We start from the raw sequence: 21,137 nt of genomic DNA on the forward strand, positions 1-21,137 counted from the left end.
CGGATTTATAATTATTATTATTATTTAAAACACTTTCAGACCAGAACTTTACTGACAAAGTTTTATTATAATGTTTTTATTGTAATAATTTGAATGAGAGTTTTAAGTCTATTTTTTGGAAAAACAATATTAACAATTTTGAGTACTGAGTATCAACAGTGCCAAAACAAGTTATCGGTAGAGCAAAATATTCAACGGTAAGTTAACAAAAATTATTGATTATTTGAGATGAAATTTAAATAAACAGTTGACATTTTTGATAGACATCTCTTTTTATGCATTTAAAAAAAAATTAAATATTGAACTTACCCTCACAATTGTGAGTACAGGGCCGGAAAGGGTTAAAATCCTGCTAAAAATGTGATGGCACGCCATTTCCTAACACACTATCAGTACATTCAGAATATAACTGAATACGTGTTTACGCAGCTGCGCTTATTCCTAATAATAAATAAAATAAAGACGAAATGAGAAAATATCAGAATTTTTATGAACATTTGTTTCGATATTTTCATAACATATTGGTGTTTTACCGACAGTTTGCTAAGAAACCTGTCAATTCATTTGTTAGCCTGCAGACCCATTTTTAACAGAAATATGAATAATTCGACCAGATTTTTAATAAATTAGCAATATTTTATATCACTAAGTTTTCTCTGCGTAGTTTTAGTTGATTGCCCATTGTGGGTTTGGGACTAGCGGCTTCGAGATTCAAAGCCAAAGAGTTCACTGCTCTGCCATGTAGGTTGTCTATACATTAGGGTGTTTCGATTTTTAACTTTTTTTTTGTTTTCAAATTCCAAGTTGAGAAAAAGTTGCTACTAGGTACCACAACTTACCACAAAAAGTTTTGGATTTTTAAAAAAATGTTTAGGTATCCCGCACAAGGCTTAAAGTTTTAATTTTTTTTAAAAAAATATTGAAAAAAAATTAAATTTAAAAAAAATTAAATCGTAACTTTTGTGTTTATTCCAAGTTAAAATTAAAAATTTAGGCCTTGTGCGGGAGACCTAAACATTTTTTTAAAAATCCAAAACTTTTTGTGGTAAGTTTTGGTACCTAGTAGCAACTTTTTCTCAACTTGGAATTTGAAAACAAAAAAAAGTTAAAAATCGATACACCCTACTATACATCAATATTACATTATAAATTATTACAAATTATTACAAATTATAAAGGTCATTTGGCGAGTTCAACATTCTCGTAAAAAGAACTCCGCAAAAACGTGGGGAATTTCATGCCGAAAAAAAAAATAATGTGGAAAATCTAAAATGCATTTTTCTTTCAATATCTCGACTTTTTCCAATTTCTAATAATGGCAGCGGATTCTGCAGAAGATTGGAAACCGTTGATCAGAAATATTCCCTCGGTAATGTATGAATTAGCTATCCGCGAGCACTTTGAAGTTCCCATTCAAATTCCGCCAGAGGGTAATTTTTTCACGAACGTGAATTACGGCGCTTTGACTCGCTTGGCGTAATTTTTGACTCCCCCTTCTACTATAAAATTTTTGGTTTGGTTCCACTAAATTCTATATGTGTGTTTTTTATTATTTTAAAAAGAAAGAAAAACATTCCCCATAATATTTGAAAATTCCTACTACCACCACAATACGCGGAAAATGTTGTTTGTGTTGTGATGGAGGACTTAGCCAGTCGAGGAATTGAACACACTACGCCTGGGTGAGACCAAACGCGATGCCAACTCAGTCAATGACCGGTCGACTATGTATGTGAATTTTACGCGAAAGTGTGAAAAGAACTAACATGGTATTACCAAATACATATATCACACACTCATCATATTATGTCATTTTTGAAAGAGTGCTTTGTTATTTTAAATTGAGGAAAATTGTATATTCTTCACATACTTTCCGGAGTGTATTACAGCTTCAAAATATGTAAAGTGATTAAATATGACTAGCCAGGTGCCTCTTAAACATAATTAAAATATATATATATTTTCGAGTTCGAGTTTCGTTTATATACGAGTTCGATCCTCACACCGGCAAAAAAAAAAAAAACTTTCATTTTTTTAAAATTTAAATAAACAATCCTACACCATCTATCTGAAGAAATAAGAACTAATTATTGACAACATCACTTTTAGCCAAAATCACAACCAGGCATAATCATTCTCGCTCTGTGCATTAGTCACGATACTGTGTCTACATTCAAATTAAAAATAAATATTTAAATAAATAATTCCTATAAACATGAGTCGACAGAGGAATGCACAAAAGAAATCAACGACATCTAGTGACGCTGAGGAAGATGACAATAAAATCATTAGTTATATCGATAAAAAGTTTCGAGAAATGAACGAAACAATTAATACGAAACTAAATATTCTGCCAGACATAAAAGACTCCATCAGCTTCATTTCCGCTGAGTATGAAGACCTGAAAAAATGTTATCTGATTCATTGGGCACAATAAAAAATTTACAAGCTGAGAATGTTAAGCTAAACTCAGAAGTGCGCGATCTTAACGCACGCGTGTCCCACATGGTACAGACAGCCAGGGAAACCAACGTCGAGATCCAGTGCGTACCTGAGCATAAATCTGAGAATCTGATATCGATCGTTAAACAACTTGGAACCGTGATTTCTCGCCCCTTTGCCGAGTCGGAAATACTTAACATTCATCGAGTCCCCAAGATCAAACCAGATTCCAGAAGGCCCAAGTCAATCGTCGTGAAGCTCCCGAGCGTGAGGGCAAGGGATGAAGTCCTGGCTGCAGTCGTCAGCTACAACAAGAAAAACATGAACTCCAATCTAAACTCAACACATCTAGGCATCGACGGCATCAAATCACCGGTATACGTCAGAGAACACCTCACACCAGCAAACAAGGCCCTGCATGCAGCCACGAGGATTAAAGCGAAAGAAGCTAATTATAAATTCGTGTGGATCCGTAATGGTAAAATACTTGTACGTAAAGATGAAAACTCAGCGCATGTAGTGGTGATTCGCAACCAGGACTCGTTAGCTTCGCTTGCCTGATTCCTACCGTATTTTGTTTAATTTCAATTGATATATTATCTGTGAATTATGTATACTAACATGGACAACCTAAGAATTTATTACTAGAATTGCAGGGGTTTAAGAACTAAACTTAATGAAGTTTATCTAGAAATACTTAATAACAATTTTGATATTATTATTCTAACTGAAACATGGTTGAACGACTCTATATCTGATGCAGAAATTTTTGGCTCGCGTTATAATGTTTTCAGAAGGGACCGTAACAGTTCTTTTAACCATAAAAGTGACGGAGGGGGTGTATTGATAGCCGTTTTACAAGAGTACCAAACTAACCGCTGCAAGCATTGGGAAAGTACCTTGGAAGACGTATGGGTGACTATCAAATTCAGCCAGAACAAATTAACGAGATGTCTCTATATCTGTGCTCTTTATATACCCCCCCCGTTGCTTGTTGATATTTTTGAATACCTTTTTGAAAAAATTAGCAATGTTATGGAAGGCGTTGGTGAATCGAATTTGTTAATTATAGGAGATTTCAACCTGGCAGGTATTCGTTGGACCCGCAATGAGCCTAACCAGACTCATTTCTTATCTCCAGAAAATTATAATAATGACATCGGCAACCATCTTGTGAACTTTCTTGCCCTAAATAACCTCAATCAATTCAATGACATTGTGAACAGTAACGGTAGAATCTTAGATCTCGTTTTATCCAATTCACATGAACTACAAGTCAGGCAAAGTACCGATATCTTAAGTCGCATTGATGTACATCACCCACCCTTAGAGATTGATTATAGTTTTGATTTCAAATTAACAAAAATGCTAAAAAATAAAACCTTACTTATATATGATTTTAATAAAAATGATTACATTCAATTCAATAAGGAATTACAAGAACTAGATTGGGCATTACTTTTACCTGAATTCATGTCGGTAGACAATATGGTTTCTATATTTTACACTCATATGAATCGTATAATTGAGAAATGCGTAACCAAAATTGTAAATTGTAATAAGCAGTATCCCCACTGGTACTCACCAGACTTAGTTAAACTTATTAAGGAAAAAAATAAATTTCGAATTCTCTATAAAAAATATAAAAATCCTCGTGATAGAAATTCTTACGAACTCTTACGCATCCGTTGTTCCAAACTCATTAGTAATTGCTACTTTAAATATATTCAACAAATCGAATCGTGTCTGGTTAATCATAATAGCGTTAAAACTTTTTGGAGATTTATCAAACAAAAGAAAAAAAATAACAGTACTATCCCCCAAAACATGACGTATGGAGAAAAAAAGTCATCCAATGGCGAGGAAAGCAGTGAACTATTTGCCCAACACTTTTCATCAGTATATGAGAAAGATAACATAAGAGGCAACGAAGAGACTCAACCTCATCCCGTTTGAATAGATCAATCAAACGGCGTTCTGCACACAGTAAATATTAGTGTGCACGATGTAAAAATAGCAATGCTTAACCTCGACCAGAGCAAAGGTCCGGGTCCCTACAAAATTCCACCTATCCTAATTAAAAAGTGTGCACACAGTCTCGCACTCCCTCTGACTATCATTTACAGGAAATCGTTGTCTTCATCCGTTTTCCCAACAAGATGGAAACAAGCAAATATTGTACCTATACCTAAAAGTGGCGACCTTCACGACGTCACAAACTATAGACCCATCTCCATTCTCTGTTCATTTGCTAAAATTTTCGAAAAAATAATTTGTCCAAGTCTGAACTATCATCTCAAAAATCTTATTACTCCAAAACAGCATGGATTTCTCTCCCAGAAATCAACATCCTCCAATTTACTTTGCTATGTCACTACCTTAACCGAAGCTGTCGATAAAGGTCAACAGATAGACAGCATCTACACTGACTTTAGCAAGGCCTTTGATAAGGTAAATCACAGATTATTAATACATAAACTAAAACGGATGGGTGTTCATGGTACCTTGCTAAACTGGTTTCACTCCTATCTAACTGACCGTGAACAAAGAGTAGTATTTGATGGTTATGAGTCAAGAGGATTAGATGTGCCGTCTGGAGTACCTCAAGGGTCCCATTTGGGCCCGATCTTGTTCCTTGTTTTTATTAATGACTTGTGCGATGTTATTTTGGATTCTAAAATTTTATTGTTCGCCGATGATTGTAAGATTTTTAAAATTATCCACACATTACTTGATTCAATACTCCTTCAAAATGATATCAACAGAGTTTCTAAATGGTGCACTGACAATAGAATGTTTCTGAATTCTTTAAAATGTGTCCACATAACTTTTACACGTAAACGCAACTCAATCTCAACTCAATATTTTATCGACGGTACTAAACTCCAGGAAGTCACAACCATTCGGGACCTAGGCGTAATATTTGATAAAAAACTAACTTTCACACCTCATATCGACAGCATTATTTCTAGATCCCTAAAAATGCTAGGATTTATCAAACGAAATAGTAAAAATTTTCAGAATCCCAAATCAAAAATAACGCTATACAATTCCTTCACCCGCAACGTGTTGGAGTACGCAAGTTCTATATGGAGTCCAACCTACAAAGTTCATATTCAGCGAATAGAGCGGGTTCAAAAACATTTTATGTACCACCTAGCGTATTGTGATAAGCGAGCTCGATCACTTCCTCATTACACCGATAGACTAAATTTCTACAATGTACGCACCCTTGAACAGAGAAGACTAAATATTGATTTAAATTTCCTTTTCAAAATTATTAATGCTCTAATAAACTGCCCTTTTTTACTCTATCAAATTATGTTCAACGTTCCTAGAATTGGTTCCCGACTCATACATTATATTCCGTTACATATTAAAAAATATAAAACTAAGCTGGGGTATGACTCACCTTTACCAAGAATGTGCCGTTATTTTAACGAGACATATAAAAGTCATCCCATTGATTTGTCAATGTCATCACTGGCCACCTTCAAATCAAACGTAAACAAGACTTAAAGCTACCTATCGTGTTGATCTATAAAATAATTACTGTTGCTGTTATGAAATGTATATGTAAGTGTATGTATTTGTGTATACATGTATGCATGTAGGTGCGTACATGTACATTATTCTTTACTTATAGTTTTGTGATCATCAATGTTGTGTTTGTCTATAATTAGTGATAGTATCAACCAAGTTTAATTAGTGTAATTGAATTTCGAGAGCTTTGATATGAATCACTGTTGACAAACCTAAGGAAAAAAAAAAAAATATATATATATATATATAAAAATATATATATTTTAATTATATAAATTCAAATATATATATTTTTATATATATATATATAAAAATATATATATTTTAATTATATAAATTCAAATATATATATTTGAATATCGCAAAACAGTCCCAACTCTGCTCTGCAACCGTATGGATTCTATGGAGTAACCAATTGGGGTATGCTGTGAGGTGGAAGGTAGTGTGGGGGGGGAATGAGATGTGGAAGAGGAAGCTGGGGAAGTACCTGATTATTCAGATGTAGAGATCAAAAACGGCTAAAGCCATTTCAAGCAACGTTTTAGTTTTGAAAGTCGGTCTTTCACTAGCGAATTGGAGAATATCTTCTACTCTAGAACTACAATCTACACGTTTTCACCCATCCTTTAGTACCACACTATTCTTCATAGCCATTCTCTCAAGCTGGGATGGTAATAATAATAATAAGATTTTATGCAGAGTGTAAAAAAATCATCCCAAGGGCGCTTAGTGCGGTGATTTAGTTCCATAGTTCCACTGTCTCCAAGCACTTGAAACTCTTATAAAGAAATCTAAAGTTCTTACTGTCGTTCTTCATTTCCTTCTCTTTCTCTGTACCCTTCTAATGATTTATAATTATTGTAATACACAATGTAAAAAGCTGTACACTATGTCTGTCACTATTACAAATAACAGTAAACGTTATTATTGTAAGAAATTAAGTATTTTAATTAAATTGTCGTACGTTTCCACGGAAATTAAAATGTTCCACGAAATCCTATTATAATCTGACAAACTACGCCGCCCATATAATATATTTTAACATTTTTTTAGGTTTTAAACACGAAATTCATTAAATAAAAGTTCAGGGGACTATGTCTTTGGCGTATATGGGTCAATTAGAATATATTTTTGTAATTTTATATCGTGTTAGTGGAACGGTTCGTTATTCGTAGTATGATTTGTTTATAGGTAGAGATTAATAAATTGTACCAGGATCAAAGGCGTTGTAGCACGAAAGGACGACGTCTAATTGAAATATATTACAAAAATTAAAGTTTAGGGGAGAATAACTTGACGGGGTGAAATAGGCTTATGAAGAAAAAGAACAGCATTATTTTTATTAATAAATTAAAGACTGTGTCAAGCCAAAGCCATTATTAAAAATATTAGGTAAGGCTAGGAGAAACATCTTATTCTAGTTATTACTTTGTTACGTTTACCTCCTCTGTTGAGTTAAAATAAAAAAAAGTTTATTATAGGATACAATTAAATAACATATTTTATTATTTCATATTATTACACATTATTTTTTTGTTTCACCAAACACCTATTGTTATAAAAGTGAACATTGTAATCGAATTCTGAAATAAAACCCGAGTCTAATAACCAACAGCCTCAATTTGTCAGGTGGCAATGGGTACCGCCGCCCCAGGAACCATTCATAGGACAACCAATACTTCTGCCATAGATCATCCCAGATGGTTCGTTACTTACCTGAGTGCCCGGGTTCGTGAGGTGATAATTGCCTAGATTTTGGCGGTGGATACGTCTGCCCACCTACTGTGATCTTTTTACCTATTCACTATCGACTAATCGCTTTGCGCAGCATTGAGACGAATGAATTCAAACGTCAGTCACTCCTGGACACACTGACCATACCCTTTTCTTTCCCAGATCTTCCTCTCCTTTATTTCTTTAAAATAACCTACCACACAGCATCCCCAAAGATGACATAGGCCCAGAGAGAAATTATTTTCCTTAGGGCCTCCTGTGTGAAGATAATTAAATGGAGATAGGAGTTTTTTGGTGACAGTAAATAACTTAAATAAAAAATATTTAAATAAAAATAAATAATTTGAAATTTTCGCAGCCTGGTTCTTAGTTTTATTTTTGGTAAACAAATATTATTCAGTTGATCGATTACTTAAACCACCACAAGCAATGTTGATACCAAATAATGATACTTTGGTGCTTATTTCAATATAATTCCTACAGTTAATTTCGAAAACTATGATTTTTTATATATTGAATTTATTTAATTTCCACAGTAGAAATATAACATAAGCAATCATTGCATTTCACAGCATACAAGGATAGTCAAATACTAGGAATAACAAAAAAAATAACTGTCGCTTCTGATCGTAAAATGACAACAGAAATAAGAAAATTATTACAAGCTCTAGAAGAATATAAAATAAGTCGATACAAAATATAATAAACAAGTATGAGTAGACATAGATTTAATTCATACTGATATAAATGATGTGATAGTATAGCCTTCTTGTACCTATCTTCCGTGGAATTAAATAGATCCACCATGTCTGCGTATCTGTTACTAACTTCATGTATTATAGGTACAATCGAGTGTTTGAAATGTTCGGTCCTGACATTGGCATTTAAACCGGTTTTTGGAAAAGCATCTCTCATAGGTATTGAAATTCAATGAGGTTAATGAAATCAGGGCTGTCTATATTCCCAATAACAATTTTTTTTCATCAAGTAATTAACTTTATGTTTTCAATGGGAATATCGAGTTGAAAAGTAATGTTCAATTTTTTTCAATTGAATCAGAAAGTATTTTAAAATGGTGGGACCAGATCGAAGAGTTATATTCGACTTGACTTCGAACTAAAGATTGTGTTTTAGAAATCAGATTTTTCATTATTTCTGTACGACATGTACCTGCATATGTTTTCAAGTTCGTATTCTATGAATAATATTTTTTATTAAACATAAATCGTAAAACCTTTCCGAGAAGAATCCGTGGCGTACATATCTCTGCATACCCAGTAGCGTACATACATCCGCGGTCAACTATTAAACATTGGCTTTTGATGTCCGCATTCGGGCAGGAAAAAACCGACATCGTTTTGATGTAATATTTTTACAAGTCATTTTGGTCCATCCTGTGTATCCCGTTGTATCCAAAATAAAGATATACTAATAAAATGCCAACCGACTATATTCCATTAAAACATTCTTCCCATTCCATGAGCTAGAAGAAATGTCCGCCATAAATCACATTTACAGGATCACATTTGGTTTGAGTTAATTATTTAAACAAATTGATTTAATTTATATCCCGGGATTTGAAAAACCGATTAATATTATGTAGATACCAACCAATAATTGGATATCTGGTAGATAGACTACTTCATAAGGTAGCACTCAACGTTAAGGGTATTCAGAAATCAAGGAAAAAACCGTAGAAGGTGGTTATTCATGAATAAGTCACTTTCTTGAAATATATCGGCGAAATATTTTAGATTCTGGGTCAAATTTCAAGATTTATTTTCTTAGATTTGGACCAAGGATACATTGTGTATTAAAAACTAACATTCCGGACTCATTCACCAATCGAAAACGATTTTTTGCGAAATTCAATTGACTGGCAAAGAGATATCTTCTTCCATCTATAGGTTTTATATTTTTATTATCTACTATCTATTTATATAAAGGAGAATCTGTTTATGGCGGGTGGGATTATATATCAATAAATTGTCTGTTATAGCCCGGGACTTCAGGTTTCAAACATAAATAAATACATCATTTTAACTTGAAGAAATTTAGTTTTCATAGTAAATGTGTAAATTTTTCATATCACATTTTAAGTAACGTTATCATTTTGACTATATTGCTATGATTAAAGATATTATCCATCACTATACATACTAATAATGACACAATTCTACGGCCTCCATAGTCCAGGGGTAAGGCTGTCGACTAGCAATTCGAAGGTCACGGGTTCGAATCCCGGCATGATGAAACGTTGCTTGAATTGGTTTTAATTGTGTTTGGTGACCAGATCTGAATAGCCAGGTACTCCTCCACCTTCCTCTTACCTATCTCCTTCTTTTCCCACTATCTTCAGCCTCACAACATACCCCCATTGGGGATGCCATAGTCTCACTGCTCCAGACAGTTGAGACGCTTATGTGGTATTCAAAAAAATAAAACAAAATTCAAAATGAGCGAATTTTATTTTTTTTAGTTATTGTAATAATATTTTGAAGCAATACTCACACTTATGTTTCGCGTTAACTTTTGGTGATTAAGGAATGTCGTCCTACTAGTAGTTACAAATAAACAAGTCATTACAAATAAACATATTTTTTATGTTTAATTTATGTCGTTATTGCAGCAAACGAGCGGTAGTTGCTAAATAACTACTAGTAAAGCGCACTTGAAGTGAAATGACACTAAACTGCGTTAATAAATGCTATGTTATTATTATTGTAGTTGAAGTTGTGATAATGTTATGATTGAGTTATGTAAGTTTGTGATATCGATAATACAGGTTTGAAATTAATTTTAACTTGGCGACCGCTCAGTTACTTTGTATAAAGAATTAGGGTATGTAATCATTTTAACCAAAAATAATCTGTGCAATAAAAAATAAATTACAATAACGTTTAGAAATGTTAATGAAAGGGAGGTTTTAAAACGCCCTACTGATAAAAGCGAGAAACATAATTATTTGTGAAATAAAATACGCGTTTGAATCAGTTAGTTCACAAACTTCTTAGGTATATTATTTATTCACACCCATTCTTGGCACGCCATTTCCCGTGATTTATTTAAAAGGGTTTATCATCCGATCACTAATCCAGTTATGGATAAATTCAGGCAAAGCCCAAAACCTGTCGTTTGATTAATGCTGTCATTAGAACAATATTAATTGTTTTATGGTAGAGCTTTTATTCCCTAATATGATGCAGATGATAAATGATAGCAGGCAGTTAGAGAACGGAGACCTTGAACTAAAAAAAAGAACTTGGTGTCAGAGGCGGATTTAGGGATCCAGGCGTGGTAGGTCATTTGAAAAAAATGCGACTAATCTTTATTTGATATGTGAAAATGCCCATACATCAATGTATCAATTTGTAAGTCCGCGACCCAAAACACATATTATGTTAATATATTACTTATGGTAAATAAAATAAAAGTTTGAAACGCCAAACGCCAACGTTTCCAAAGATACTGAGTGCGAGGCAATTGAAAAAAAAACAATGTTACAGACACGATAAGCGTGTAAAATGAAAAACCAACATATTATACGTTTATGTCACCATCTCTTTAAAACATTAATATTCATCGTGCTGTCTCCCTCACGGCCATGACCTAAACGTCCCTAAGCTTTCTTCGGGACCTAATTTTTACTTCGACGAAAGATTTAGTGCTATCCGTTGATTCTATGGCATGCATAGAGGAAGAAGATGACAAAGGGGACATTCTTTAAATTGACCTAGCAAATTGTGTGGACTTGGAATGAAAGCTTCTATTATAGACAACAGATGTCAATGCTCGTCACTCGCCGCTGTCGCTTGCAGCTCTGCTGTTTCGGGGTACATTTAAAATAAATTAAGAATAAGACCAGTTGTTTTGATGCACATAATTTATTATTATTGTTGTCTTAAAATTTTGGGGGGTCAAACACCAATTGACCTTGGGAAAGAACCGCCACTGGTTGGTGTGTTGTTTATTTGGAAAGCAAAGAAGAAAAATAAAATAAAACATCTTTAAAATACTTTAAAAGATGTTTTTCAAAATGTTCTTGACACCACGAATAAACGACACAAGTTTATTTTGATCTACTTAAAAATTATTGCTTTGATTTCAATTTTATAATAAAGATAAGAATTTTTTATATCGGTATATTTATTTTATTTTTTGGTGGAAGTTACGAAGAAGACTCATCAAAGTATTATTTAGTCAATTACTTGTAATTTTTTCGCAAAGTTTCCGAGAAATCGTTTGAATGAAAGCAAATGAAACGAACGAATAGAAATAAATAATATATCTGTCGACAAAAATCCACCAAACTTAACGTCTAGTACAGAACGTAACGTATCAACCGAATTAGTTTAAGAAATTATAAAAGTTTGATAAGTGAATTTCGAGGGAGTTTTATTTTTATCTCGAAAATACATTCATGAAAATATAACCCGAAAAATAACGATATTAGGGCAACATTACACCCGCGCAAAGGCAGTATTATGCTGGCTAATGGAAAAACAAGCTTACAGGCCAGCGATTTAAATTTCCTTTATTTATGTTTAAATTTCCAAGGTTTTAGGCAATTTTTTCATGCCTTAAAAACAAATTTTTCGAATAAGGAAGACGTAAATATTGTTTAGAATATTATATTATCCAATAACGTGCGTTTTTCACGATAACAGCCAAAATAAGAGAACTTATCGAATCGTTAGAAATTTTTGTTTGTTTTTCGGTGTGTGTGTTTATTATAATAACGCGATATAATTTCAACTGACTGGAGCCAGTGGAGCTGTGGGATTCCCATTTTTTCGGGGAAATATTGTGGGTTTGGAGGAAGGAACGGGTGGCATTGACACCGGAGAGGGGGATGGTCAGGAAGTATCTGGCTATTCCAATTCTGTGACAACACAGGTAAAGGAACATTGCATGTATTCCATTCTGAGATTTTCAAGGTTTCATAGGTTTTGTCAAATGAAATGACGTTTTTTTTGTGAACCAAGTTTTCACCCATTTCATATGAACTTCCTAGATTGAGTTATTTGACGTGTCTTATTAACATCACACGGTGTACTCTGTAAGCTAGTTACTCTGTTAGGGCTGTGCGGTGTAGGGTGTACCGTGCGAGGTGTATTGTGTACGGTATCGTGAAGCAATGTCAAACATTTGACGGGCGTGAGACTTGTGAGGTGACGTGTGACAATTGAAAGCCTCATCAGGGAGGGGGGGAAGGAGAGGCTCGTTCGGGAATTGGTGAGGTGGAAGTTGATTACAAAAGAAAATAGGTGACAACGATGGAGATAAACATTATAATAAAATTACCGATTTACCAACATTTAAAAAAATACAGTTGACGTCCGATTTATTATGGTGAATCACCATCAAAAATACTAATTCCGATTTTCTGTGCGTCCTGCGTAACTCTGGATCAATGAACTCAAATTTCTTAAACTAACTCGGTTGATACGTTGAGTTCTGTACTATTCTTTCGTTTTATTTGCTTTCATTCACATGATAAAGTAGCCTTGAAGGATTCTAGGGGCATGTAAATGCCATTCATTATCCATGTTTCTTTTTTTTAAATATGTAGTTATTAAAAAGTGGTACCACCTGTACTATGTCATTCTTATTAGTCACAACCTTAAATAATACTATGTCAAGGTGAAATCACCAAAACAACATTAAATTGCGTGTCTGTTTATAAAAAAAGCTTTTTATAAACACAAGTTTTTATTTACGTAATTTATTCACGAAAATTCAATCGAACTTTCTTATTTGACCATGCTCAATGCAAAGCCCGAGTATTTTTATACCGTTTATACGATGTCTATCAGTCTGTCGTCACCTTATCGCCGGCAGTTTATTCCACAATCACTTAACACCGCCACCTGTGGTGATAAAGCGAAAAACTTAAATACATCACCACAAATGCCACCGAGCTGTGCTTTAAACTCTACATGCAATTACGTGCGAACTATCTGATGAAGCCGGCGGGTCAAGGTGACCAACTGATTTACCTCCGCTTGCTGACAATTTGCTGTTATCGTCTATTTGTTGGTTTTACTGGTCAGGAGAAGAGCCGCCACTGGGTTTTATGCGATAATTAAGGCCGACTTTAACTAGGAAACATCTGTAAATAAATTTGGTATCAAACACTTTTTTGGGTGAAACCGTTGTGGTAGACTTTCATGACCTATTTCAATGTCACCATTCACAAACAAACTCGCCAATTCATCGCCTACATACTTGTAGCTACGGAAATGGATATTCCAATGATATTGACATTTTTAATGTAAAAAGTTCGATGTTAAAACATACTAACACATGTTTTATGTCAAGATATTGTTTCTGATAATTTCGTTTTATTTCTGATTATAATTACTTTTGATCCAGTCGTAAACCACTGTAATATAATGTAATAAATTATTTTTGCAACCACTGTTTATGACCTTCACGTGAAAAATTGTAAAATTTTCAATGTACCCAATGTAAAAGCCCCATGGGCGCATAAAACATAATATAATATTTCTTGTATTAAGGAAAATGAATATTTGAAATATATATCAAATATTAATCACGAACATTTTGTAGAACAATGTCCATTTTATCAATACCTCAGAAGCATATCTGAGCTGAATCAAGCTCCTTCCGATTTACTATCCCAATAACCTCATCATCTGATTACGACCTCCTCTCATCCTAATAAGAATAAGGAAAGGAATCGTCATTATGTGTTTGATTAATTTGTGCACGATTCATGTAATCATCTTAACATGCCTATCGGAATCTAGTTCATTATTTTGCAATTTTTCGAAGCTCCCTCGTTGGAATTCAATACTCGATATTATCAAACATATTTTTATTATTGTCATAAAAACGAATAATTTTTTCAAGAGAGAGCCTTCGCATTAGCCTTATAAAAATTAGTAAAGGCAATGCATCGGCCAAGAAGCCAAATGAGTATAGAACATATATAGGTAGCCAAGAGGCCGTCCATCGGTTTGGGCGCCCGTGAGCATGGCACACATGTACATAAGGATGCTGCGCCCCTGTTCAACTACACAAGGTACAACTTTCTGTCTGGACAGGAAGTTACAGTTGATTAATGGACCATGTCTATACTGATACAGCGTGGTTCACAAGCAAATAACAACCGAGTAATTGTCCCACTACAGAATGTGGTTCACAACAAAGTAATTGACCTATAAAACCATCGTCACAACACACTCTCCCAGCAATTATTTCAACTTTTCATAAGGTGTGACTTTGTAACCTTTTCCAAGTGAATCTTTCTACGCGATCTAACCTATTTTTTATTAAAAGCACAAGCAATAAATCATTACACCCGCCAATAAAGGAGCGCATACCTACCGTTAGCGTGAATTTATTGAGCCTTTTATACTTGATTTACTTTGTATTATTTTATTAATAATTCCGGCCGTAACTCTTGTGCTAGACATTTTACTCAATTTAAGCGCAGGACCCATTTCTATACCGTCATTCGTCATGTTTTTGTAACACTAAAACTTTCTCAAGTGGGGTGTATAAATCTGAGAATTGTTAAGGAAAATTTTATCAAATTTAATTTGGTAGTTTTATAAGGCTACAGTCCTTCGAAATGCACACTTCAAAAGGATTTATTTCCCTCTCAGACGGGCAGCTTATGAATATGCGTTCAGGTGTTCAGGGAAGCATTGCATAATCTATTCAGGCATGTTGTCGGGGAGATAACCACGAAAGCAAATTGTCCTGTAGCCCGCAGGAGAAGGCAGGTGAAGGCTGGTAGGGGCTGCTAAAAGGAGAGATGGTTAGGATATTTGTGTGGTGGCTCAGAGTCGCGTGTCCAGCACTTGAATAAAATATGTAGAAGGTTGCGCTGGAAAATATTTTGACGAAAATATCGGCATTGACGAGTCAAGGAAGCTGTGACTGAATAAAATATCTGCGGCTTTCCCAGCTCCTGTGACGCGATAAGGTTTTCATAAAACTATTTTTCCGGAAAATGATCTCTTGCCATATATTCCCTTAGTATTTTTGAGTAAATTACTTTTTTATTTAATAGGAGTACATTGCCTTCATTCCTAAGCATTTTAATGTTATTATTAAACAAAAATACTAATTTTGGTTGTTTATGCTGTGCCTTAGTTAATCCTGCATGAAAGCTGGTTAAATCAAATCAAAAATACTTTGAATTTAAGTCATATTTAACATTTCAAACTGTTTGTGTAAAGAAGTTAAAAAAAACCATTGGACAGCAAAATGACATGTACATACCTACGTGTTATTAGAGACTATTCTTCTCTTCCAATACCTATCCGAAACCTTGGCATGAGACATACCTACATGTTGTTAGAGACTATCCTTCTCTTCCAATACCTACCCGAAACCTTGGCATGAGACATACCTACATGTTGTTAGAAACTATCCTTCTCTTCCAATACCTACCCGAAACCTTGGCATGAGACATACCTACGTGTTGTTAGAGACTATCCTTCTCTTCCAATACCTACCTGAAACCTTGGCATAAGACATACCTACGTGTTGTTAGAGACTATCCATCTCTCCCAATACCCACCCAAAGCCTTGGCATGAGACATACCTACGTGTTGTTAGAGACTATCCATCTCTTCCAATACCTACCCGAAACCTTGGCATAAGACATATCTACGTGTTGTTAGAGACTATCCATCTCTTCCAATACCTACCCGAAACCTTGGTATAAGACATACCTACGTGTTGTTAGAGACTATCTTTCTCTTCCAATACCTACCCGAAACCTTGGCATGAGACATACCTACGAAACGTCTATCAAAAATTGCGAGTTCAGCCCCCTTCCGTGTTACAAGGTTTCAATGTAACCTTCATATGTGTTACATCGAAAACTTCATTGGTGTACGTGAGAACCACGCATGGGTTAAATAGAGGTGTTGTGATTATTGTGATGTTTCTGCTTACTTCTGAAGTGAACTGGAACTGCCCAAATAACAACTTTAAAAATAGTGACTTCGCCCTGAGAACTGCGAGTACCTACAACGTTTTATGCCATCTTCTTCTTCCAAATTCCCTTGTTTATGTCCAACGCGTGCATTTGTATAATGATATCGTAGCCTTATGCATATCTTCCGGAATTATGCATATCTTTTTTCATTGGCCTTTTGAGTGAGACTATTGCATCCCCAGTTAATGTATGTTGTGAGGCTGTGGGTAGTGGGGGAGGGGAAGAAGCTGGGAAAGTACCTGACTATTCAGATCTGGTCACCAAATACGGCCACAGCCGTTTCAATTCTGAATGATGGGCTTACACCACGGAAATACTGAGAGGTGTGAGGAACTTGAGATGTGAAGACATTTTCTATATTAAAGCCTACTACACAAATACAGGATATTTTTCCCCTGTACCGCGAACATTAAGAAATTATAACATTATACATGGCTCTAATAATGAAATAGACATTTTTAATGACCAATTTAAACACTTAAAAAAAAGTATTACCTTTAATAAGATTAAGCTGATATTGTGATGAAGCCCTTTATTTAAAGAGAAGCAACATTGTACCTACCTAATCAGTGTCTCACCAGTACAGGTGTGACAATATCAAATCGTTTATGAACATATTTGTATTTACCTTTTACCCATTCTTATTTGTTATTTACTTCTGCATATTTAGCTTATTCATTTTGTTACTATTTTTGTTATTATCATTTTGTTATTATTCTGTATTTAAACATCCATGTGTGTAAATTTTTGGGCACCATGCCTGTGTTATGTACTTAAATAAAAATAAATAATTAAAAGTGCCGCAAAAATAGCATATATAATTTTAAATGAGTAATTTTTGAAATTATAAAAATTAATCAAATAAAATTTACTTTGTGCACGTCAGGATTTGAACCCACGACCTCCAGCTTGCTAGTCGAGAACCTTACCCCTCGTCCGAAATATATGTTATTTCTTATACATAGGTATATCTGGTTGTTTCTTATTGACGCTTATAAGGAATAACAAGTAAGTATGAGTTAACAGTTTGATTATGTCAATTTGCGTCTAATAAAATAGAAACTTCGAAAGCCTTGTTTCATCTTCGGGTTTTGATTTTCTTAAGGGGATTTTAACGTAAAGTTTGTAATCTCGTCTTCCTCCCTTAAACTTTGGGGATCTTATCTTAAATTACATTTTGAAATTTTCATTCAGTTCTCGCTTCAACACTCGGCTTATTAAAGCGTGACTATAGGAATTAGTATGCTAATCTGAAGTGACGACAAAGCAGTTCCTTATTGAGATACAACTTATGTACAGTGTATGGACCGTCGTTAGTCCGGATCATGCAGAAGTGGGAGGGAGTAGGGACACCATTCATTTAAAATTGTATAATAATTCAATCAATCATAGTTTTATGACGTATATTGCATCTAAGACGACATCTGTGGTAGAGTTGAAAACTTATTTGCTTCGACCCTGGAAGTCACTGCTTCGAATGCAGGCGAACATTAAAAAAGTATTAAACATTTTGTGTATTTTTACTGCGTTCAAGAACTATACTAAGTATTCATTGGTGGTCCGTGACTTTTCAGTAAAATAGAGTGTGCAAGATTGAAGAATACGATATTAATACGAATTGGTTTGTTTCACAGAATTTGAAAAATTTAAAACGTTAATTTTCGGGTTCTGTGAAAGTACTATACAAGTTTTGTTATCATATAATTATGGGCTAGTTACTTGACAAAACTGAAATAATAACAGAACTTGAAATAATCTTTCACAGAACTTGAAAATTAACTTTGAAATTTGAGAATTGTTCAAATTCTCGGAAACAACCCGTCGTTATTCTCTCAGTTTAATTCGTCTTTATATTCAATATCAATAAAAGTAAAATATCACGCGTTTTAAGACGTCTTTATCACATGAATGTTTTTTCAGGCCGCCTTGTCGTATATTCTTAAATGCGCACCGCCGAAATTGCTATTCGGTGAAAATGAAATGTCTTCAAAATGAATACTGCTATTCATCAAATAAGATTGATGCGAATCGTGTTGAAAAGGAGAGAATTATAAAAGGAATGAAGTGTTGCCGTCAGATAACGGAAACACCCTTAAATAAGGGGTGAGGGACAACCCTAACTACAAAAACCAAAAATATAAACAAGTCACCACACAATAAAAAAAACTCCAGCAATAAACTTGGAATTAAAATACAACGTATTGCTTTGACACAGTCCTTTTGATGCGTGTGTAAAATTTGCAGTTTATCTTTGATGCAGCTTTTTGACATTTGATTTGAGTTTAAAGCAGGGGTGGCGCTTTATTGTATCGCGCGTTGTGTAATATTAGCAGTTATCATATCCATATATCAATATGTTACTAATGGCACGAGGGTTTAATTTATGCAGAATGCCTTCTTACTTATTCAAAACTGAAAAGTACTTACTTCTTCCAAGATACGAAAATTGATTAATAAACTAAATTGGTTTACTTAATTTTAAATTGTAGTCCTGCGTAATACGTAAAATTGTTCAAGTTCAATGAATTTTCAATTAAACAATTCAAAGTATAAATCATATTAAACACACGATTAAGTAGCTACCAAAATTATTTTATTAATTAATAAAACTTTATTTGAAATGTGGATTTCTTTTGTTTAATATTTGACAGATGTTTAGTTGAATGGATTAGATAGATTACGTATTTTTCAAGGTTACTAATGTTCGAAAAGTAAATTTCTTCTTTTGAAAGGCAACTATTTTTTTAAAAATACTTTCTACTTCAGAAATCTTGCAATTATAATAACCCGTGATTTTTCGCAGGTCTACTCTAATTTATTACGAATATAGTGATGAATAAAAACAATCTTTCCATTTGAATAACCTTCATTATTTGTACCCAGGCAGTGGGTCCTAATGAATAATAATAATAATATTCTGTTATTGTTAATCATTTATGTTGTTATTGTTTATTATAATCATAACTTCTTTTTTTGTAAAAAAATATTTTGCTTGGATCCATATATCAGTTTTCGTTAGGACTTTACTATAACCAAATATGTTTTCTTATGCAGTGACAAAGTGCTTTTCTGCAAAGATCAAAGGTCCTTCAGTACAATTATTCGGGTTCGTGGATTTATTTTCAATTTACTTTTTACGGGCGCCGCACTTTGGACGGAATGGAAAAAAAACGCGAATTAAGTGGTTTTTGCATACGTTAATTTTTTTAATATTTATATTTTTTTTAGTGTAGTACAATAGTTTCTGCATTTTATGTGTTAATTTAAATATGTCAATAGGGCTTGATGGAAGTTTGGCAACGCTGCAAAGTGTGTCGTAAGTTGGATGTTCGGCATCGCGTTTTTCAGTTTATTCCTACGCGTGAGCAGAGACGGTTGTGTAATAAGTGACTTTTGGATATATTTACAAAAGTTTCTTATGGCTGACATTTCTCAAGGTTTTCTTAATTTAATTTACAAAACTATATATCAATATATCATGTGTGTGAGATTAGAACTAACATCTAATTTTACACTATTTTTGATTTTTTTTGCTGTTAAAATGCATATTTCAATTAGCATTTAGAAACAAAACATCGTTTTTTCCCATTTATGAATATATAAGTATTGTAGACTGAAGTCTCACCTTTAATGTCATATATAAATTGTAATCATTTTTTGTCCTTCCTTGAACAATTTTGTTATTTTCAGGAAGGCCTATATGCATTCTCCGGAGAGAATTATTCGAGGCATTAAAAAAACGGGGTATATTAAATGCCACTTCTGCGAAATCAAAATAGTTTTTAATTAATTACGTAATACAAAAATACCACATAGCGGCAGGTTCTAACATTTTGAACCCTACATTTTAGAAAAACATTAAGAATTTTTCACTACAATTAATGACGAAATGGAGAAAAAGCCATTTATAATAATAAATTAATATTTTTACTTAAAAATAGTTATAATTCATTAATAAGATTAAAAAAAATATTGCACTAATATTTAGCCATCAAACAATTAATTCGTGTTTTTTCTTCATTCCGTCCACTGTGCGCCGCCAAGTCAAGAGTAACAATATTACAAATTACCGCTGCTCGTCTTTAGAGTAACATTCTCATTAATCCCTTTATATATGTCAAATAGCGTTGCTTTGGCCGCGTTTGATGACCAGATCTGAATAACCAGGTTCTTCCCCACCTTCCTTTTCCCCATATCCTACCCCTCTCCACTACCTTCAGCCTCACAAACATACCCCAATTGGGGATGCCATAGTCTCACTGGCTCCAGACGGTTAGGAGCACCTTGTTCGGTTGCACTATATGTATTAATTACTTCTTGAAAAAAAACGGAAACATGTTCCATCTATTTACATTATATACTAGCTTTATTTTTGTTATTTGTTTTTGGGGTGTTATGCCGTGTTGCGCTAACTCCTTCTTTAGCCAACGTTTCGGAC

At 33.9% G+C, this 21,137-nt stretch overlaps 1 protein-coding gene across 1 annotated transcript; it reads left to right on the top strand.

Annotated features, from left to right (window-relative positions):
- Positions 1–2,409: 2,409 nt before the first annotated feature.
- LOC149421341 (uncharacterized) lies at positions 2,410–3,003 on the top strand. Its single transcript, XM_089635497.1, has one exon. It carries the CDS (start codon positions 2,410–2,412, stop codon positions 3,001–3,003), a length of 594 nt encoding a protein of 197 aa, XP_089491623.1.
- The last annotated feature ends 18,134 nt before the right edge of the window (positions 3,004–21,137 follow it).

This window comes from Hesperophylax consimilis, chromosome 9 (assembly GCF_061612785.1).
Source record: "Hesperophylax consimilis isolate HC1 chromosome 9, BYU_Hcon_1.0, whole genome shotgun sequence".
Classification (NCBI taxonomy): Eukaryota; Metazoa; Arthropoda; class Insecta; order Trichoptera; family Limnephilidae; genus Hesperophylax; species Hesperophylax consimilis.